The 23,646-nt window shown below is 37.9% G+C and overlaps 1 protein-coding gene across 1 annotated transcript in view; it reads right to left on the reverse strand.

Moving 5' to 3' along the window:
- The window catches only part of shank3a (SH3 and multiple ankyrin repeat domains 3a), a 304,312-nt gene that overhangs the window by 66,638 nt on the left and 214,028 nt on the right, over positions 1-23,646 (reverse strand). The window contains exon 15 of the mRNA XM_038299956.1: positions 54-167. Within this exon, the coding sequence (XP_038155884.1) occupies positions 54-167 (114 nt within the window). The remainder of the gene's footprint in view (positions 1-53; positions 168-23,646) is intronic.

Here is a 23,646-nt window from a genome sequence, read left to right on the forward strand (position 1 = left end):
ACCAAAATGATTTTTCTTAATTTTGTATGGAAATGTGAATTACAATTTCTTACCTAGTCTTGGGTCATACTGTCGCATTTGAACTTCTTCCACACAATCTGCTGGAAACCAGCCTGTTCTTCCTTTGACGGTGCCTTCCCAGAAACCTCCTTCACCTATACTTAGTACTAATACAGAGAGAAGACAAGAGGATCATCACTATTAATGTGATAAAACAGGCTGAAGAGGCTTTTGCATGTTGGAAAATAACTAAAACACTCAGGTGAACATAGAGCATGAATAAAATAAGTATAGAGAAAAGATAAAATAAATTGTGAAATTGTGAATACAACAACAAGAAGTAACATTTTTGTCTAACAAATACATAACATGGATAAAGAAAACTAAATATGCATGGATAACTTTTCACTTTGTTTGAAAGCTTCTCCATAGTTTGTAAAAAGTCACCATGTTATAATGATGTTCAAAATCTCATTCCCTATTGATGGGCTAAATGTTGCAATAAAAGTGACATAACATAAAAGTGGAAAACAATCATTGAACTGTCACCTGTACACGATGCAACCTTCATAGTAATTTATAGTTGGTTCCTTTTACATTGCTTTTTTTTTATCTTGCCACGTTTGCTGGTACATAAAAAAGTGCTTTAATTGTGAAAAAAGTGATTTTTGTATCACATAAGGTTATTTTACATCTTTCAAGTGTGTGTGCATGTTGATGTATAGTGGATATTTATCCGGATCAATAATGTTGAAGCGAGTGTTCTACTGGTTAGAATCGCGCAATGCCGTGACGTCACCATGTTTTTCTAATTATACTTTTCTATACTCAGGTTTAAACTCACAATATTTAGATGAAAGCTTTCATGTAGTTATTATGACAAATATTTACATCATAGGCAGTCCATCTTCCATGCAATGAAGGATGCAAATATGCACATTTTCCTTACAACCGAAACATAAATATCTCTACCTCTCCTTAAATCTATGTTAAGTCTTTCCTTCCAGGCATGTCAGAAATATATTGTAAATAAAATTATGAAAACTAAAACACAAATCTAAGTTAGTTGCCCATACTAAATTAAAAAACAGTTTTTGGATTTCAGAGTTTGTGCACGGGTAAAACTGTGCTTTTGTCACAGTAGGAAAGGGTATGGGCAGAACACTACAACACATAATATAATAGATCAAGCAAAAAATTAGCACTTTAGGAAAAAATCATAAAGTAAATCATCATAGATGACATTGATTTATATATGTGTAGGGTGTTACACTAAGGCATTAACTATGAAGCAGTGATACAAAGATATTGCAGGGAGTTTGTGGTAAAGTGATAAATGATCTCAAAGTGAATGTGATGAAGAGATGGCTCACAGATAGCCAGCTGGGGGCCCAGCTTTAGCAGATGTTAGTGATTTGAATTGAAACTCAAAATGTTTCTATTCGTGGGATTTAATGCAATAATCACAAAAAAATAAATAAATAAATAAAAAAAATAAACATCACAAGAATATTAAAGCTTTGAGTCTGCAGGGGTTGTTTTCCACTTCAGAAAGGCAGAGGGTTATAGAGAGCCTGTTGCAACTGACAAAAGCTGACTGGACTCAAAGTGAGCAAAATAGGACTGACAGGTCACAGGTAGAGAGGCACACTGACATGACAGACTCATCCAAAGGAAATGCGAGTCATAAAAACGCTATGGGTGCAAATGCGTGCAAGTGCATGAATTCAAAGCAAATACAAAAATTAGAGTAACAGAAACACTGTTTGTATAAAACATTTCAATTTGAACTATTCTTAAATTAATAAAATCACCATGACCACTCAGCTCCATTTACAGTAGCTTAGTGTTGACTTCCACACACTGCAGTTTTACATTTTTTACAACAGTGAGATAAGGCTTTTTCTTTTAATATAAGGCCTATAAGTAGTTATTTGAGTTGTATTAAATATTGTCTCTAGTATCTTATTAACATCTTCATTTTGGTAAGTCTAGTTCTCTCTGTTTTCTGTTCTCTTTACTTCCTGTTTCCTTGTTGTTTCTGAATTTTTTTTGTCTTCATTTGGATTTGAGTATTATTCATTTCTGGGTTTGCTTTTTTTGTGTATATCCTATTTGTTTCTGGGCTGTGTTCACTTCCTGTTTCTAAATTCTTTCTCCTTGGGTGCGTTTGAATTCATGGGCTGCGTCTTCCAAGGACGCAACCTTGTTTTATTGTAAAGTAAACAAAGAATATACTCATGAGAATAGAGTGGAATAATGGTGACAACCACCAGGAGCATGAACAAATTATAGCAAATGTAATGATATAAATCTTAGTCAGTTAAATAACATGCTGCTGTCATTGTGCACATATTACATCAGATTGTGCTCTGATGTTGCTGCTATTATCAAATATCCATTTCTGTAAATTTCCATAGCTTTATTTTGGTTATTTATTCTCCAGTTGCACCGTTTTATATTGTCAAAACACTTTACAGTACAGTATTTTATTGTTTATATTTTAACTCTTCACTATTATGTTATTTGCATACATTTTTCTAAGGTCTACATTTGTGTGACCATTTTTTTTCTATAATCTTTCTGCTGCATTCTGTAATTCTGTAATTCTGCTGTAAACACCAGAATTTCCCCATTGTGGGATAATAAAGGGATTTTTTTATTCTATTCTATTCTATTCTATTCTATTCTATTCTATTCTATTCTATTCTATAAAAGGGGTAAAAAGATATAAGTAAATCTAAACAATGTATGTATAAAAAATATATCTGCAAAATCTCTTATATTCAACAATAAAAAACAACAAAATAGCAATAAAAAAATTAAAAATCATATCATATTTATAGTCCCCAAACTGCAGATCCATTAGAATATGTCCTTAAATTACAGCCAAACCCATTTACACAGTAACAGATAAAAACCTTTAGACAAATCAAACATTACCGCCACATATCTGACTGAATAACCATTAAAACAACAATTTTAATTCATTTCAGACAGAACTATTCACATACTTGTATTGTATTTAACTGAACTTCCAATATTCACCACTGTTCGGTGCCAAGTACCTTTTTCCTCTGAGCATGGAGAAGTCGGCTCGGTTCGATTCGCAATGAATCCTGGGATAACCAAGGATAGAGAGGATACACCAGACATATCCTTCAAATGTGTCCAGTGTAAAAGAAGGGCACATTTGTAGGCCACATAAGAGGAGTCTTGGAATCCGATCAGACCTTGGCGCCTAAATTCGAACGCAGCCTTTGACCACGTCTGTTTCTGATTGCACTCTCAGCTGTTCTACTCTGCTCATTAGTCTCATCTGATTCTTCCTCCACACATCAATTCTCCTTGGCATATATTCCCTCTTTGGTTCTGTAGTCACTGTTTGTTCAGCTCTTTAACCCTGCTCAATACTGTTAAATCCTGCTACAGTATGCCCTGTGTAACTCTGGCCTCATTGTCTTTACACAATGCTCCTGATTTTGGATTTAAAAAGATTCACAATCTTCAGGTCACATTTTTTTAACTATATTTTAGGACTGAACTTTGTATAAAAATATATATTTTTTAGAATTATTATAATTTTTTGCTCCATGTCTGATTTCATTTTACCTGCATACTGGGTTCCTTCAGAACCATTTAAACTTTTTGTGATATAATTACCTTTAACTAACCTTGCTTAAAAATCCCACACACAACCTTGCGTCTAAGTACTACTGTCAGCATATCCTACAACAAATGCTGGTCAGATATGTGAAAAGCAGCAGGACCAGGTGAAAGACAAATCTACCGTGTTTCTAAAAGAGGTCTTTTAAAGACACAAGGATGATTGAAGGAAAAGAGAGTTTCCCACTAACTTCCGCCATGATAATTAGAGATGAATGTATAGTTGATATTGATCTTCCCTGCAGGGCTGAGCCAGCACGCTAATTTCTACAGCACTCATCTATTATCCCACCAAGCTAACAGACACTCGGCTCGCACACACATGCAGAATCCTCAGAGATCACCGGCTGGAACCAAGGCTTTGCCTGAGCGAGCCCTTCTTCTAAACTTGTTGCTAGGATACGCCAGTGCGATGTTGCAGCCAGCAGACAGCCCACTAAATGATGTACTCTACTTCCTCCAACTATATTCCACTCTGGCATGGGGAAATGTTGTGGTGATGTAACTCTTTAAAAGACAGCCAGTGTGACTCCTAAATGCTAGAATATTCATCATGTTTAAAAGTGTTTCAAACTATTGCAGGATTTTCTGAAACACATGCATTTTCACATGCATATGAAGAGGGAAGCTCATGCTAAAACTGTTAGAACATAAAAGTTAAGCTCATTATCTTAAAGCAGGATATCTTTAAAATGCCCTCTACTGTCTTCTAGGATACACTCTGAACTTGTGGGGAGTGGCGGCCCAGTGGTTAGGGCATAGAGCTTGGAAATTTGGGGTTCTGAGAATGAGCCCCCCTCCCACAGACTGCCACTCTGGCTCTCTGAGCAAGATCCTTAACCCCACACTGCTCCCCGGGCACCCAATGATGGCAGCCCACTGCTCTCCAAGGGGATGGGTTAAATGCAGAGGTAAATTTCTCCAATGTGAGATCAATAAATTTTAGTTATTATTATTAAGAAGTAGTCATTAGAAAGAAAAAAAATGTCAGCAGAACTGAACTTCACAATCCACTCAGTAAACCCAAAGATAAATCGGTATTATTTTGTTTAATCTCCTTATCTTATTGCGTGCCATAGGGTGTCACACTCCCAGGCAGGACAGAAACTTCCTTGAAGAGAGAAGCAGTGTATGACAGAGGTGAAACGGTGTTTATTGATTCCGAAGAAAAAGAAAAAAATAATACAGAGGACTGATCCTCCCTCTCTGATCAGCGATCTCACCTTAACACAACTTTACCCTCCCTGTCTCCTGAGAGGACAAGCACAATCTATATATTTCATGGTTATACTCCGTTTTTTTCTGTTTACTCCACACCTGCCCCCTGCCTCCTTCTCAGTATTTCAAATGATTTTCCCATTTGCTGTCTGGTTCTCCCTCTTTGTCTGCGTGCCTGTCTATAATGTAGTGGGGTCTCTGCAGCAGACAGGTGCCAGCTGGGCTCTTTGTTCTCCATTGGCAAGGATGAAAGAAAAGGTAATACCTCAGCTTGATCTTTAAAGCTGCCCTGGTTAACTTCACTAACTTCCATATCCACAGTTTTGCCTCAGGGCTCTATGCCTCACAAAGTGCTACTGATCACGGAGTATATTAGAATTGCAATGGTTATTGTACTACATCATTAGTAGAGAAATGTACTGATATAAATATTTTTGTACATAACCAAATTGTAGAAAAAAACTGTAGGAAAGGTCAAGTGCACTTAAATAGTTTTTAGGTGGGTGTTAAAAAAAGTAATTTTTTTATTTGTTTTTTAAATGAAAATCTGAAATAAGCTGGGTGCATTTTTGTCCACTAAATTAATTTCCTTTAGTAATAGTATTAGAATAACAGATAAAAACCTGTTGGTGAATGTATTTGCATGCTTTAAACTTTCAAAGACTAAAATTCATTCCTATTCCCCTTGGTAAAGTAAAAGAAATCTCGTTAGACTGTTTGGAGAGGGTCTATAATCATACAGGTCCTTCTCAAAATATTAGCATATTGTGATAAAGTTCATTATTTTCCGTAATGTAATGATAAAACTTGAACATTCCAATATTTTTCCGACCTTTTGGCATTTCCTTCTCAACAGTCTTCCTCCAGACTCTGGCACCTTGATTTCCAAATGACGTGCAAAATTTGCTTTCATTCGAAAAAAGTACTTTGGACCACTGAGCAACAGTCCAGTGCTGCTTCTCTATAGGCCCGGTGAGGCCCCTCGGCAGCTTTTTCTGGTTCAAAAGTGGCTTGACCTGGGGAATGCGGCACCTGTAGCCCATTTCCTGCACACGCCTGTGCACGGTGGCTCTGGATGCTTCTACTCCAGACTCAGTCCACTGCTTCCGCAGGTCCCCCAAGGTCTGGAATCGGCCCTTCTCCACAATCTTCCTCAGGGTCCGGTCACCACTTCTCATTGTGCAGCGTTTTCTGCCACACTTTTTCCTTCCCACAGACGTCCCACTGAGGTGCCTTGATACAGCACCCTGGGAACAGCCTATTTGTTCAGAAATATATTTCTGTGTCATACCATCTTGCTTGAGGCCTTCTGGACAGCAGTCAGGTCAGCAGTCTGACCCATGATTGGGGTTTTGAGTGATAAACCAGGCTGGGAGTTTTATAGGCCTCCTGAATCTTTTGCAGGTGTTTAGAGTTAATTTGTTGATTCAGATGATTAGGTGCATAGGTCATTTAGAGACCTTTTTCCTGATATGCTAATTTTGTGAGATAGGAATTTTGGGTTTTCATTAACTGTATGCCAAAATCATCCGTATTAAGACAATAAAAAATCTGAAATATTTAATTTAGTTTGCAATGAATATAAAATATATGAATGTTCAAGTTTTATCATTACATTATGGAAAATGAACTTTATCACAATATTTTAATATTATAGGAAGGACCTGTATATTTTCAGCTCTGTCTCAGATTTTCAGTTGGATTTAGATTTCAGTTTGACCTACGCCTCCAAACACATCGATATACAGTTAAATTCATAGACCATTCATCACAAAAATTTTGAGATTTCAGGTGTTAAGTTTGCATTTGAAAGCTTTTGCCCTGAACCTGCATGTTCTTTGTTTTCTGTATTTAATCTTGAATTTTTTGCATCTGCTCCTGCTTTATATTAAATCTGCAAGAAACCACCTTGGTTTCATCTCATCAGTTGGCTCCACTCAACTTGACACATGTGTTAAAAGAGCTCCATCTGTAGGTGAAACAAGCCATCCTTAAGCTCCAAAAACTGCTACATAAGTAGGAGTGGCAAAATCTAAAGTTTTGTATATCCAGAAGAAAAAAGAAAAGAAAGAAAGTACCAATTAATTCAACAAAAAAAGAAACCTGCACATCCACAGAAGATAACAGTGGGTGGATCTTCACAGAATAATTACCCTGAACAGCCAACCAATCACCTTCAGAACAGCCAACCAAGTACACAGCACTCACTGGGACACTACTGTTTATTGTTGAAGTGACACAGGACAGAAGCAGAATTAATTCACAGGAGTTCATAGAGATACTGTCTGCTCACATCCAGCTAAATTCACTAAGATTGACAGGTGGCATTTCAGCTGCCATGAAACAAAACATAAAGACCATCTAACCTTGGAGCTTATCAAAGCAGAGTGGAATATTCTTAATTGTCCAATCTTGATAATGCTAATCTTAACCTAACTGAGAATAGATTTCCTCGTTAGAGCAAACATCGACTCGAAAGGCCCACAAACAAACAGCATTTAGACGACATTGCAGTAAAGGTTTAGCAGATCATTAAAAAGGATGAAACCCAGTATCTGGTAATGACCATGAGGTTAAAAAAAACAGAATGGGAGTGCAGATGAAAGAAACTACAGGAAAAATAATACATTTCCACCAAAATGTGTGTCCACTCATAAAAACAGATTTTAAAAAAACTGTACCTGCCATGAACAGATTATGTCCTTCTGTTCCAGCTTCTGCCAGTTTTCTTTTTTGCTTGACAGAGCATAAAGTGGGTTAATAAACAAACATGTCTGAGCTTACAATGAGCAGATTTCAGGAGGATATTATGAATCTGTGAGGAATCTTTACAACAATAATGCCAAACAATATTTCACAACACATCCGAATATGATGTAATAAACCGCTGTTTAATAAGAAAAACTGGTTAGATATCATAATATCATCATAAAAATATTCTCCTGGGCTTGAGCTGAATTACAGCTCATTAACTTTAGCAATCAACACCTCAGCTGGACACATGCTTTTACAACACAGCCGGCCTCTAAACCATAATCAACACCATAGGTCAAGCAAGAATCACAAGGTCTTATCCACGAAGTCAAAGTCACTCGTGAACACCATGCTGCACACTAGGATTTTTCCTTATCAGAATTCACAGTTTTGGACTCTCCCATCTATGTGACCTTTGTCATAATGACAGGAGATATTAACAACACTCAAGGATCAACACTTTTATACATTAAGCCAACATAAACATAGAAAATATCTGGAAAGCAGAAAATTTCTGTTGCATTTTCTGTATACATTTTTCTGTCATAAACTGTGTTAAAACCCTGCAGACTAAAGCAAAACAGTGTAGACTTGCTAAAGTACCTTCATACTTTCTGCAATACCACAATCTCTATATGCTGTATGCTGCATGAAGCACTTAGACTTTGCAATGCATTTTCTTTCTGTTGTCCTCTTTCCCTGCTCTGCTTCATTACACTTTAGACATGTAATAAAAAAGTGCACCAAGGAGAAGCCATGGCCAAAGTGCTTTGGAAGAATGTTTAGCCCCGCGCCACCTTATCCATGCTCAGAATGTGCTATTTTCTTATGCTTTTTCTGTTTTAGACAGTTTTATCAGCTTTACAAGCTTTCTTTTTGAAAAAAATTGAACAAAGGTTAGAGTCTGGTGAAGTAATGTTGAATGAAATGCTGTATGAACAATTCAGAGTGGTTTTAGAGATGACAGGAAGTTCAAGTAACAAAAAAAAAGAACACAAAGCTGAGTAACATCAATGAAACTAAACTAAAAGTGATTATGCTGGAGCTGTGCTGCTGCTACAGACGCGTTACACACAATTAAACTTAACATTTGACTTCCATATTTGCCTGCCCTTTCACTACAAAGACTGCAGAATCCTGGTTGAGGTTGGACTTTTTAACTGAGGTTACAATTTGAAGGAAGATTGTAATAATCCAAAGAGTTTAATTTAATAATGACAACTAGTTTTGTCCTGAGGGACTCTCACATTCACAAAGCACAATTAACCACAGGAGCCCAGCAGCAGCAACAGCTGCAGCAAAATGTGTCTGCCTGTTTTCATACTGTCACCCCTGTACGTAGCAGATGGGACGGTGCATTCAGGCTTGCAACAATCATCATTTTCCTCTCAATGGAACTAATGCTTAGTGAGGCCAGGTACTTTCATTTTTGTTTCACCAGATCACGCGCCATCTTTCCAAGAAATAAGGTCACGTCACTTTAAATATATAAAAAAAAAATATTCTGGTATTTTATGTTGCTTTTCAACATAAAATACCAGAATATGGCAAGAGAGTCAGATTCAGTTTTACTGGCCAAGATGGGGAGCAAAACCAATCAATTTACTTTCAGTTTTAAGCGCTTCTAGCACCTACATGTTAAGTATAAACATTTAAATCTCAGCAGAAGTAAAATGAGCAACACTGGCTTCTTCCTCTCTTAGTAGCTTTGACTTCATGCCGTCACAGGACTAGTTTTATTGAGAGAAAAAAGCAATCCCATCGTCTGCCTAGAACATGGTTTACTGTTGTTCCTGGATTTGATACATTGGTTGGTCATACTCTAATGTTGTACATTTTCCAATCAGAAGCTGGCTGAAAGCATTTACATCATCATTATAGTTTTCCAAAATTATCAATAAATGACTTGCATTAAGGACATGTATGGGAAATAATACGTAATAAAAAAAATAAATAAAAAAAAACTGATCTAACCAAAGAGAAATAATAATTTAATCATATTTTTTTTTTATAAAACATTAAGCTTAGTGTTTTTGAATGTAAGACATGGAGAATTAAAAAAAAGATGTCTATCTTAAAAAAGACGCTGAAATAACTGCTTTGTACTGTTTGTGGACCCTGTTTGACCAAACTGATATGTATGAAATCATTTGGCAACGATTAATCATTGCTTATATACCATCCCATTGATGACAGAAGCATGCAGCTGGATCTTTTAAGAAAATTACCATCCGCTCACATCAGCTAAGCATATCAGAGTTGATTAAACTTGCTTGATGATGCAGATAAATGAACTACAAAGACAGATTAAAACAGCCGGGCATTTTAGAAGGTAGGAAGAAAGAATTAGCTGGTCAAGAAAAGATTATCTCTTTCCATGCTAACTCCTTCCAAAAGGTAAAAGATCTAAAACCATAACAGCAGACAGATGGAGGAAAGCACAGCATTACAAAGAAGTAACCCAGGACTTAGCGATATCTGTGGCAATGTATTTGTTTTCTTTATTCAAGATCCTAAAATCTTACTTTACTTTTGGTCTTTCTGTAAATCCCACTCCTATCACACACATACAAAGCTCTTTTTACTATACACACACAATAAATTAAAACTCGACCTTGTGTGGGAATAATGCTGCAGGGTTATGCTGTTTTATGAAGGTAGAATCTGATTTTGTGCGAAACATTCTGCTGTCTGACAGTGTGTGTCCGTTGTTGATTGCTTAGCGTCTCACTGGGACACTAATGGCAGCGATGAAAAAACTAACCACAAAGCCCGATTAGACAACATAGTATCATTACGGCGGGCTTCAGGGAGAAATGCAGAGGGAGAGAGCCTGGCAGAACGAGGCTTTGACACCGAAATAAGCAGGACGCAAACAGAAAACTGAAAGAAAAAAAAGGGAACAGCAGTTGTTGAACAGACTCCTACTTATTCATGTTTACCCAGAAGTCTGCCGTCTGCTGAAAAAGTTGAGTACAGTATTGCTGTCTGTGTGCCTGATGCTTTCACATCTTGCCCTTGGTTAAGGCATTCACGACTTCTGGTTTAAAAATAGAATCAGTGAGGATGCGGAGCTATTTATACTCTTCACACGCCCTGCCTACATGCTTCAGTGCACCCCTGTACGTGTGTGTGTTTGTTTGGCTGCGTTTTTCAGAGGAGTGGTTGAGCTCATTTTAATTTTCTCCCTTCTTTGTTTGACGCTCTAACCTTAGCTATTCATGTATCTTTATTCTGTATTTAATGTCTATTTATTTATAATAAATTCTTATGAAGGTTATGACTATTCATTAATAAAGGATGAATACTACAAACCACTTAAAGTTTATTCTCCATCAACTGTGAATGCATCAAACTTTGACTTTTGATACAACAAATAAAATATGCATATTTTGATGGTAAAACCATGTTATTGACTGTTCTTCTACTGAAACAAGAATGAAAATGTTTCTCTATGTTTACCAAATGGCAAAAAATATTTAAGAGACACAACCTAGCCTTCAAAAGCCGTAGTGCCAACACGTCATCAAAAGTGCCACCCAGTGTTAATCTAGCGGCATAACATGCTTGATTATTGACTGCAAATGTTTAATAGGTATCAGCTACAAAAGAACTGGTGGGGTACCGAAACTCTACACTTACATTTAGGAAGCAAATAATTGTAATGATGTTTAATCCACATAGTATAAAACTAAATCAGAACTTAAAAAGTACCCACAGGAGGGGTTTTAAAGCAGTATGCTAATATAAAAGCAACTGTTAAGGAGATACAGAATGATAGTTTAACATAGAAGAGAAATAGTACTATCATTACCATATGTAAACTACTTACTCTAACAATTTGATATATAATTCACTTGGATATCAAACTGAAAATAGCATTTAAAAAGGGAAAGTATACATTTTAATGCTATGGTCTATGTACTGTTAATTGAGAAAATGTATCTTAAAAGACATAGAAAATGTAGGAATTTGTCCTTAATTTAAGCAGATTCATTAAATAAATCCATTTTAGATTAAAAAAAAAGCTAGTTTCCGCCGTGCTCTATTACCACAGGCCACAGTCCCATCTAGTCACTAACTGTTTTTTTTGTTGTTGCTTTTTTTCACACAAAGAGAATATAAACAAAAGATTAGATTTTTCAACTCCTAAAAATTTCTCTTTCCCTACTTCACAAGGGCGGTGGTGCTCTTACTCAAATGAATTTGCCAAAAATGCACAATTCACTTCTGTCCCACAGCATCCAAGAGTCGCCCTCTACAATAGGGATAACATGTAAATTGGTTGCTCCAGATGGAACATTGAGCTGCGCTGCAAGCAGGTAAGTCTTTAGGATGTCACAAGCCTATACTGCCCTGACTGATAAATATATATTCTTATCTCTGATGGGTAATTTCTCCACGCACTTGAAGTCGTTGGAATTTTTGCCTACTTTTTTAATGTTTGATTTGACATATTTATTCAAATACAAATGTTTAATATATCCAAGACTTTCTTTTTGACCTAATTTGATAATGATTGTTTCAGGAGGATTTGGGGTTGAAGAGTTGATTGAGTGGCAGAACAGCTGAATTTGTTTTCTAAATTAAATACAGCTAGCTTGCACATATAGTCCAGCAGCCAGGTTATTAAGAGGTGATTAAGAAAAAGGCAAAGCGAAATAAAAAATCAATATATCTGTTTTTTAAATTATATTTCTCTAAGTATGTCAATGATGAATAAAAAGAGGGAACTGCTCTCCATCTTTCAATATTACTTTATGAAAGAAATTTAGAATAAAATAGAGTTCTTCCTAATATCTTAATTGTGAGTTTCAAATGAAAAAAAACAACAAATGAACGAGTGAAAAAATAACAAAAAATAAAGCCCTTTCTCACTAAAAGCGCTGAATGAAAATGAACGGCTGTGTATATAAACTGAGATCACGGGCCCTAAAAGGCCCTGATATTTAGTTGTCCCAACCTGAGGTAAAGGTTGGGGCAGAATATGGACGATTATCTCGTTGTGTGAATGAGACTTTACCTACTTGGTTCAAGTGCAGATAGACCTTTTAAGGAAATCCTACCTACTTGTAGTAGACCTTTTGCAGTTAAATAAGTGTGTAATAAACACACAACATTCAATAAACATGGTCATATATAGTTATCATTCAAGAATTATGGTAAAAATTATGGAGAAAAAAACTGAAATTACATAAAGTAATTACTTATGTCATATGTCAATGAAATTTAATAAGGAAAGTAGTAACAACAGGTTCCTCAAGCAATGTACCTTATTAATGGATCATTCGCAATAGTTCCCAAAGCACCATGAGTATTGGCACTCTGTTGATCTGGGGCATTTTATTACATTGCCAAGATGTAAATACATCAGCAATGACTTTAGTAAAGCAGCTAAGGCTTCCAACAAAACTAGGAATTACTAGAAGAGACTTTTCACAGAATCTACTGTGACCTTAGAGAGAAAGATTATCCACAAGTGTTAAAGATTTCAGTAAGTCAGCAATCCCAAGACGGGGTGTCTCTACGAATTTATCCAAGGGATTAGACTTTGAAATGCTCAGAGAAACAGTAGACAGGCCAAAGACTACATCTCAGGTACACCCTCTGTTAGGTGAGATAGTTCTAAGACTTTTTTCCATAGTTTTTTTATGCGCATTTTAAGTGTTGCATTAGAAGATTTGATGGAAACAGCACAATTTGAACCAATGCACATTTTTTTAACGTTCCATTGAGGGATTTTTTTTTTTACTCTAAAAAGAGGTTTACGTGCATAAAAAAATGGAAACACGTTTGTTGAATGCATTTTGAAATATTAATTTTATATAACCGATCAGCTGTTTCCTCACATGCTATCCCATTAGATCCACATTTCTCTCTCAACATCTCCTGATGGCATGTCACATCACTAACACTAGTTGACATGAGTAAGTTAGTGAAAATTGCGACATTTATTAAAAAGTCGCCCCATCACCGATCTGTGGTAGTCTGTTACTTCTATTTCCTTTTTAATACACCTAAACGTAACGTAAACATATGACGTCATTAATCTTTCTCCAATGGATGGAAGCACGTCTAATTCACATTTTTTATCTTCATTTTTGCATGACATGTAGATGGAAACATGATTAACGTCATTAAGAACATGACCACTCTGTTAATGCTGGTCAAGGTGGGTCTACAAGCTGTCTAAACAATGTGCCACATGTGGTTTTCCTGGAAAACAAATGTATAAAACTTTAAAACCTGCATGTTGAGTCAATATCTATTTATATATATATATATAAAAAAAAAAAAAAAACTGTTTTCTCACCCCTCGTGGGGTGGTATGTGTCATCCTCAAGCTCGGGTCCTCTACCAGAGGCCTGGGAGTTTGAGGGTTCTGCGCAGTATCTTAGCTGTTCCTAGGACTGCGCTCTTCTGGACAGAGACCTCTGATGTTTTACCTGGAATCTGCTGTAGCCACTCTCCCAGTTTGGGGGTCACAGCCCCCAGTGCTCCAATTACCACTGGCACCACTGCTGCTCTCACTTTCCACATCTTTTCTAGCTCCTCCTTCAGTCCTTGGTATTTCTCAAGCTTCTCATGTTCTTTCTTCTTGATGTTGCTGTCGCTTGGGATTGCCACATCTATCACTACTGCCTTCTTCTGCTGTTTGTCCATCAACACGATGTCTGGTTGGTTAGCCATCACCTGTTTGTCAGTCTGGATCTTGAAGTCCCATAGGATCTTAGCTCGGTCATTCTCAACTATCAGTGGTCTTGACACTCACTAGCCCTCGGCCTCCCTCGCTACGCTTGGTGTACAGTCTCAGAGTGCTGGATTTGGGGTGGAACCCTCCATGCATTGTGAGGAGCTTTCTCGTCTTGATGTCAGTAGCCTCTATCTCCTCCTTTGGCCAGTTTATTATACCAGCGGGGTATCTGATGACTGGTAGGGCATATGTGTTGATCGCTTGGATCTTGTTTTTCCCATTCAGCTGACTTTTCAGGACCTGCCTTACTCTTTGTAGGTATTTAGCTGTGGCAGTCTTTCTTGCCATCTCCTCGTGGTTTTCGTTAGCCTGTGGTACCCCAAGGTATTTGTAGCTGTCCTGAACATCTGTTATGTGGCCTTCTGGTAGTTCAATCCCCTCGGTTCTGATCATCTTCCCACTCATTGAGACCATGCGACCGCACCTGTCCAGTCCGAATGACATCCCAATGTCGTTGCTGTAGATCCTGGTAGTGTGGATCAGTGAGTCGATGTCTGGCTCACTCCTGGCATACAGCTTGATGTCATCCATGTAGAGGAGGTGACTGATGATTGTTCCACTTCGGAATTGGTATCCGTAGCCAGTCTTTGTGATGATCTGGCTGAGGGGGTTCAGGCCTATGCAGAACAGCAGCGGGGATAGTGCATCACCCTGGTATATGCCGCACTTGATGGTGACTTGTGCTATTGGCTTTGCATTGGCTTCCAGACTTGTTTTCCACAGCTTAATTGAGTTCTTGATGAAGGCTATTAGAGTCCTGTTGATCTTGTACATTTCCAGGCATTCCAGTAAGGCCACTAAACGTAAGGGCAGCTGACCTGCGACAGCAGATCATAACGAAACTGGATCCCCTAGTACGACGACCAAGACTGCCAAGGCTAAGTGACAGAGTACCCTTCTAGAAGTCTTCTAGAAGATGTAAATGCAGCACTACATACTATCCCTACTAAAGACATAACTGAGACCAATGAGCTGACCTACGCCACAGCTACAGTGATCCTAGAGATGCTTGGCTATAAGATAAACACCACAGGCCACAAAGCAGAGCCCCCATGGAGAAGAAGGCTGGAAGCCAAGATCAAGGCAACACGAAGAGAGGTTAGTCAGCTCTCAGACCTGCAGAAAGGTGTAGGGAAGAGGTTACCTAAGTACAACAAGCTGTCGATTCCTGAGGCTCTGGAAACTGCCAAACAAAGATTTGCCGCCCTGGCCACCCGCCTAAAAAGATACAAGGGAGAAGCAGAAGCCAGGAGAATAAACCAGGTGTTCTCCCCCAACCCATCCAAAGTGTACTCACAGTGGCAGGGTAATTCAAGATCAGATCCACCCAGGGCTGAGACTGAACAGTACTGGAGAAACATATGGGAGAAGGAGGCATCCCACAACACCAATGCTCAGTGGCTAGAAGATCTAAGAACAGATCACAGCAATCTCCCAGAACAAGAACCAGTAACCATTATAACGGCAGAAGTCCAAGAAAGAGCGGCAGGTATGAAGAGCTGGACAGCACCAGGCCCTGACATGATCCACACCTACTGGCTGAAAAAACTAACCGCACTTCATGCACGCCTCGCAGCACAAATGAACCAACTGCTGATGGAAGGGACCCACCCAGAATGGTTAACCCAAGGACGGACAATCCTGATCATGAAGGATCTGCAGAAGGGACCAACCCCATCCAACTACCGGCCAATAACTTGCCTATGTACAACATATATATATATATATAGGTGTATACAATTCCAAAAACAGAACTTAATATAAACTCCTGATATCATATCCTTAAAATATATTTAAAATACTTTATTCTGGATCAAGAGCATTGGTGAAATAAACCTTTTGACCTTCAACAGTCTGGAGATACTTGCATTAATGCCTGTAGTGCATATAGTATAAAATCTTATTCTATAATGAAAAAGAAATATCGCTGAGTAGGAAGTTTGTAAAACATATATCTGTCAGCATAGCTGGTAGGAGTTTTGTGTATTAGGTGTGTGTGTGTTGGTTGGGGAGGAAGTTGGTGTATGTGTGTCTAAAGCTTGTGAAGGTGAGTGAGTGCATTCCAATAAGCAAAGTGCAGCAATTATTAGATTTGGGTCCCTGCAGTCTTTATTAAAGGACAGCTCAATTCTGTGTTAAAGCAATGTAGTATCTTTATGAAAGAAGACTCACACAATTAAAGACATGGTGGCATATAAGCTCAAACAACTTGCACAATTTAGTGGAGAACAGCAATTTACAGCAGTGAACTCATACTGGCCACTGCATCCAAAATACAAGAGAGAGAGTACCTTTGATGCTTATGGGGAGAGGTGGGACTCCTTGAGAGGAGACAGGGCAATGTATGTCAAAAAACATATTAGAATTGAAATCAAATACAAGTGAGGGGAATAAGAGGGAGGAAATTAAGCTTCATGAAGAGGCTGAATATGGAGGCAGGAAAAAGGAACAGAGGTGACAAGCAATTAAGAAGGTGATGTGAAAAAGGGCAAGTGGGCTCTAGAGAAGACAAAAGATTGAGTCAAGTACAGAGCCAACAAATAGAAGGGTTTGTCACTGCTCTGATTTAAAGTTACACCGGGGATTTTTGCGTGCTCATCTCCCCAGGACTTCCTTAGCTTAGAAGAGGCTGAAGGAGTGGTGCAGTCTGGCTCATCAGTATTCCACTGAGAGAGACTCAGCGGGGATGGAAAAAGGAGAAATCCTCAAGACTCTACAAATTTCAGAAAAAAGGCAAGCATGGTAAGAACAAGAAAGAATTTTGTGAATGACATTCGAATCAGCGGAAATGGGAGAACAAAGAGGAATAAAAGTAAAAAAAAAAGGAAGAGTGGAAGGCAGGACTGTTGTAAATTATAGTAGGAGGAGGAAGACAGGAGGGAGGAAAACTCCAAGGCTGACTCAGAGGGATCCCTCTTTGCCTCACATCTTATGTCCTCCCCTCTCACATGCCTTATAAGCCTAAAGAGAGCTGCATGACATAGCTATTATTTCTCATTCTTTCTTTCTTCATCTCAAAATTTTTAATGAACAAAACTACCAAAAGTGAACCTATGCAGTTAAATAAGCAGCTACAATCAAACGATAAATAAATCCAATTCCAGATGCTATGAAAAGACTATGGAATAGCATCAAATAAAAAGCAACTGACAGTTGCTTTTTATTTTTTTTTCTATAACAGTTTTAACTTTCTATTTCTATAACCAAGAGCGAGCCTCAATTTTTAAACTAAGACCTACACTGCGTGCCAACTTGAATCAAGTTTACAAAAAAGCTGAATAAGAATTTAATGATAGACATCACTAAACACTGACCAACACTGATACTTTAAACTTAACAGAATATATATTAGTTTAGATAACAGTTACAAAAGCAACAGTCATTATGTAGCAAAGACTCATTCCCAACAACAGTCATACTATAAGGGCTAAAAGCTGCAGTGACTAATAGATTATCTCTCCTTCATGCTGTTGGTAAGTGGGTGGGATTTGTCAGATAGAAAGGACATATTTTCTCCTCAAACTTCAGTTAAGTTTCACATCTAACAATTTGTAATGAAGGTGGTGATGAGGTTATTTTACTCTTTTCCAGATGTGCAATAGTAATTAATGATCAAAAAGGGTTCAGAAAGTCACAGTGGGAAAATGGCAGCAGGGTCACTGATGGCCAAGTCTCGATGATATACATGGGGAATGAAGCCAATATGGCTTAATCCCACAGAAAATCTACCGTAGCCCAAATAGCTGAACTAATAGAAATAGTTTCAAACTACGGCTTGGGTTTGTGCAGCCAGGGTTGGAATCTTTTTCTTTAATGACTTGCATGGCAGGGCTGCACAGAGACACATTGGGCATGTCTTGTCTTGCAGCAAGAAGGTTCCGGGTTCGATTCCCAGCTTTCTGCATAGAGTTTGCATGTTCTCCCTCTGCATGTATGAGTGCTTTCTGGGTACTCTGGCTTCCTCCCATAGTCTAAAAACATGGCTGTAAGGTTAATTGGCTTCTCTAAATTCTCCCAAGATTAAGTGTGCATGTGAATGGTTGTTTGTCCGATTTGTCACTGTGCTGCCCTGCGATAGATTGGCAACCTGTCATGGGTGTACCCCGCCGCTTGCCCGTAGACTGCCGGAGATAGGCACCAGCACCCCTCGTGACCCCAGCAGGGATAAACGTGGTGGAAAATGGATGGATGGACTTGCATGGCTACTAGATGGCAAAAAATATACCTACCTGAAAGCAAAAGATGTTATGAAATTGTTTAAGCACAAAAAGAATGTGCGGTGTAATTTGTCTACAGAAACTATAGTAGCTAGTAGATGCTCCATGCAATAAACCTTCACATTTAAAGCCTAATACAGTAATTCCTGCAAGTGTTGTTATGTGCAACAGACATTTAAATAAATATCTTATATCCACTTTATTTCCAGTTGTGCTGTTGTATGGCTGACTATGTAAACAACCTCTAGAATGATAGTAACGCTATTGTTTGCAGTAAGCTGTTTTTATTTTATTTTAAGTATCTATTTACCAGTTAAGATAAAGTTATTCCTTTTGATTGTTACAATGAACCACTTACTGTTACAATGCTTAATATGTGCTTTTGGTTGGTACATGTTAATATATAATGACTGAAGATGAATGTAGCTGAAGAAATAAACCAGACAGAGTTAAAATCTTTACTCCAACTGTGCTTTAGCTATTAACTACTACCATAGATGAGACAGGAGCATAGAGTTTGCATAAAGACCCCAGACCTTTTTTGATCTGTAAAAATCATGTTTACACCACTTTTATTCTCCTGCAGGGTTGGATTTGACAAGGCAGAAAATTAGAATAACTTTCTTTAGATTATTCTCTCTATCTATAAAAGAAGAGGGGACTGTTAGGATGACAGCCCTGTTTTAGATGTTAAAGTTTATACACTCACATATTGTTGATTCTGATTGTTTTAGATGTTTAAACAATGTATGCTGTGATCTAAGAATAGGATTGATAATTATTTAGGGAGAGAATATTGCTTAATTTTTAGATTATTGAGTTAAAAAACCTAAACATGTAATCCCTGCTGTATTTACAGGTCTTTTATGATTATTTACTCAGTGCTTTTGAATATAATCAAACCTAGTCTTTGTGTGAAATACCAGGAAAACTGTGAATAACATTAGGTTTTACAAAAAGAGGTCAGGACACCTTTTTTCCTTTAGAGTTGCTGAAAGCTACTATATTTGACACTACCAGGTAAAACCGTGACCTTTCTGTACGTTTTTTTTTTTTTTCGGAACCCGTCACAGCAGCTACAAGTCTAACTGCACATGGCAGAAAAGGAGTCAGTGCAGGTCAAACTGTGCATCACATTGTAGATAACAGAGAGCAGCTGTTAGCAAAAAAGCATATCAGTGTTTGTGTTGAATATGCATTTCCATCAGTCAATAGCTTCTGTTTATGCCACAGCAATCCTGTTCATGTTTATTCATACGCTGATTAACTCCCTAACTGTGGTTTCTGCTCTGCTTCTAATTACCATTTTTTGAGAGGCTACATCTCAGTACGTTAGGTGTACATGCCGCAAACAGGTCTTTTAATTTTAGTTAGAAGCTAAAAGAGGGATAATCCTGTCAGCCAGGGTTCACCATATGGGAACGTTTGGAAAACAAACAAGCTGAAAAAAGTGTTAAAAAAACGAAATGGGAGGACAGGTGGTGTGGTCAGCATGGAGCAGGTAGGTACGTGGGCAGGACTTTGCACCCTGCTGCTACTCTGATTGGAGAGTCATGTCCTTGCCTAGAGCATGTGACCCTGTCCGCTACAAATATCTTTAAATGAGATGTTTAATAATTAACAGCTTCTAAAATATAACAACTACATACACATACCAACTGAAACTTTAACGGATGGATGGATGGATGGATGGATGGATGGATGGATGGATGGATGGATGGATGGATGGATGGATGGATGGATGGATGGATGGATGGATGGATGGATGGATGGATGGATGGATGGATGGATAGATAGATAGATAGATAGGGCAAACAACAGAAATGAGAAAAGACAACAAGGCAGAGCAAAACAATTTTTAGGTGTGTCTCCTATATTCACAGAGCTCTTCAGGATACTTAAAGGCTGCTGTTTATCTAACGAGTGGGATGAAATTACATATTTCATGTTATGCAAATCAAGTGACACATGCACACATGTGCATACACTTTCCATTGCAAACGACTATGGTTACTTCTAACAAGAGAACAGAAAAAACACTTAAACACACCAGGTGCTTCTTCTGCCGCCACCACGAAGTGACGAGGTATAAATTCTCCTCTCTATTCACACTGGTAGAAAGTAAGTATTATAGTCTCGGCGAAAATGAAAAACTAAGCCTAGAGTTATAAAAATGTCCATCAGGATCTTTATTTTTTCTAAATCGGCCAAATGCATATTTTTTTCAAATGACATGTCAAAGCTGAAAAACACACTAAGCACCTGTTGCTTGGTAACTGTAAAATGCCTTTGGATGTAATGTTAACAATAGCAATATGTAGGGTAAAAAAAGAAAAAAAAAATTATCTGTGACTATCATTTACATACATTACAGATTCTTGATCTTATAAAGCTTATTTAAATAATGTTTTCATTTATTTTGCAGTAAAATGTGTTGAATAAAATTAATGTGTGATGCATTCTGTTAGAATTCGGTCGACGGTAGTACTCTAACCACCCAACAGAAGCTACAAATGGGTGTGGATCTGGGTGTTTCTGTCTCTATAGCTGTTTGAGGTGTCCTCTGTTACCCATGGCAGTGTTAATATTCTGCACACACAGGGTGCGGCCAAACCCCATTAATCATGTTTGTGAATGTCTAATCTCAACATTACTTGCACTGGTTTCATTTTCATGGCTGTCTGCAAGATTTATAATGGCGTTTTGAGGGGGTATGTGTGATCTGGTCTGTGGATATGAGTTTGTGTGTGTGTAAGCACTGGATGTAATATACTGTAAGGGAAGCATGCTCTCAAATGCGTCACCTTGTTGAGGTGAAGAATGCTCTAAACTTGCACTTGATGCCTTTTGTGGGAAATGGGAAGAGAGGGACAGAAAGTTGGAACACATTTCTACACCTTTAAATAGTTTTCTGTATTTCTGCTTAATGTGTATGTTAATGTCTGGGTTAGCCACCTTGGTCTTGTTATACCTTTAATTTGGTGGAAGTATTTTGTAAAATATCCTACATATGGGGACATTCAACTGGTCCCCACATCATAAAGTTCTGTTCTTTGAGTTGGGTTAGGTTTAGGACTAAGGTGTGAATTGAGTTTAGTTCAGGGTTGATTATATGATGGTAATAGTTAGGGTAAGGTTCTGGGTTAGGCCATATAAAATGAATGCAAGTCAATGAAATGTCCCCATTTGACATGAAAACAAAGCTGAGTGTGTGTGTGTCTGTTAATATCCTTTTGGGTATACAAGAGTAAAAAGAGCTTGACCCGGTTACCATCAGTTACCATGGTGATAGTAAGTGGCCTTTCAAGAGATGTCCAACCTCATGATGTGATCAGGTTACATCAATAAAGTGTGTGTGTGTGTGTGTGGGGGGGGGGGGTGGTAGTACAAAACATTAAGGTGAGAAAAGTACGGAGCACAAACAGAGGATGTAAGGAGGTGTTGGGATGGACCTTGGGTACTTACAAATAGTGTGTATCAAAGTAAATCCTAAAATACAAACTCTGGATACTTCATATCAAAAACTGGTATACATATGTTGAAGTTGTCAAGTTTATGAACACATTAAAAAAAAAAAGCATATGAGTTTTGTGGTCCAGTGGCTGTCAGGAAGTGCTGAAGTACGTCTCATTACCTACTCTTTTAAATAGTGAACAGCAGTTCATTTTATCTATCAAAAACCTCTGTAGAGACATTGATTGTAAACAACAGATTGATGACTAGACTGGGAGCAATGCTTAAATATTGGAAAGATCTGCTAAGGTTAGACATCACTTCAGTCTTTGAAACTTTGATATATCTTCCAGATGTATCATATAAGCAACATTCAAGCTTTTCAGACTTATTTAGGGTTAGGAAATTGCATTTTACCTCAACAGCACTCCATAGTACAAAATACTAACACCCCTAAGCAAGACATTCTAAAAACCATTACAAGTCAGAATTATTTAACATGAAAACAGGATGTATAGGTGTTTTAAGTTCTTAAAAAGGGTTAAATTTTTTTCAGAATATAAAACTTTCATTTTACCTTCATGGTTATCGGTAAAGTCAGTGTAATCATCAACGTCTTCAAAGCAGGAAGTGTCAGCTTTAAGCATGTAAATATATTAATACAATGCTGATAGAAATGCAGACAGAGCAAAATTAAGTTAACACTACTAATCCCACAACAGAATAAGTTTACACTAAAAAAAGGCTAATTTAACTTTATTTTAGTATATTGCTATTTTCTAGAAGGTGTCGTTTCTCCAACTTAAGTGAACTACTACAATTGGTAAGTAATTGAATTAAGTTTGCCCAACTTTGTTTACTTAAGTTGGCAACTTATGAACTACATACATTAAGTTTGAACTTATATTTAAGGTCTGTGATTGCTCCCTGCCAGTAAGAAAATTAAACTAAAATATAAAAATTATATTTGTGATCATTTGAAAGTCCAATGTTTTTACAGAACCTACCGTATTTTCACGACTATAAGGCGCACTTAAACGTCTTTTTTTTCCCTCAAAATGTGCGGTGCGCCCTTTGGTGCGGTGCGCCCTATGTGTGTTGTAACTGCGACTTTTGAGACCACCTCATTGAGGAGATGATGAAAGAGTGGCTGAATGTAAGGAGACCAGGTGTTTTTTTCCACTCATCACCATTGCTGTTAATATGTAACTCCATGCGTGCCCATCTCACAGCTGATGTGAAAAACATGGGGAAACAAATTAACGCTGTGCTCGCTGTTCAACCGCTCGACATCGGTGTGAACCGGACCCAGCAGGTGCAGCAGAAGCAGCGAGTTTACATGCAAAGTCAATGGTTGACGCGCGTATAGGTGCAGCAAAAGGTCCAAAAGGTCGGGAGCGCGCCGCCAACGCGCTGCTGCTGCTCGAGATGGAAAAATTGAAGTTTTGCTGCTGGACGCGCCGCATCAACCAATCAGAGAAGCTGATCTGGGAGCTGACAGCGAGACAGACACAGCGCTCTGATGACATATGATATTAACGCAAATGAAACGGGCTGGGGAGATGATGAAAGGCAGGTGTATGT

The sequence above is a fragment of the Cyprinodon tularosa genome, unplaced genomic scaffold, assembly GCF_016077235.1.
Source record: "Cyprinodon tularosa strain WSP-4 unplaced genomic scaffold, ASM1607723v1 ctg44, whole genome shotgun sequence".
Taxonomy (NCBI): domain Eukaryota; kingdom Metazoa; phylum Chordata; class Actinopteri; order Cyprinodontiformes; family Cyprinodontidae; genus Cyprinodon; species Cyprinodon tularosa.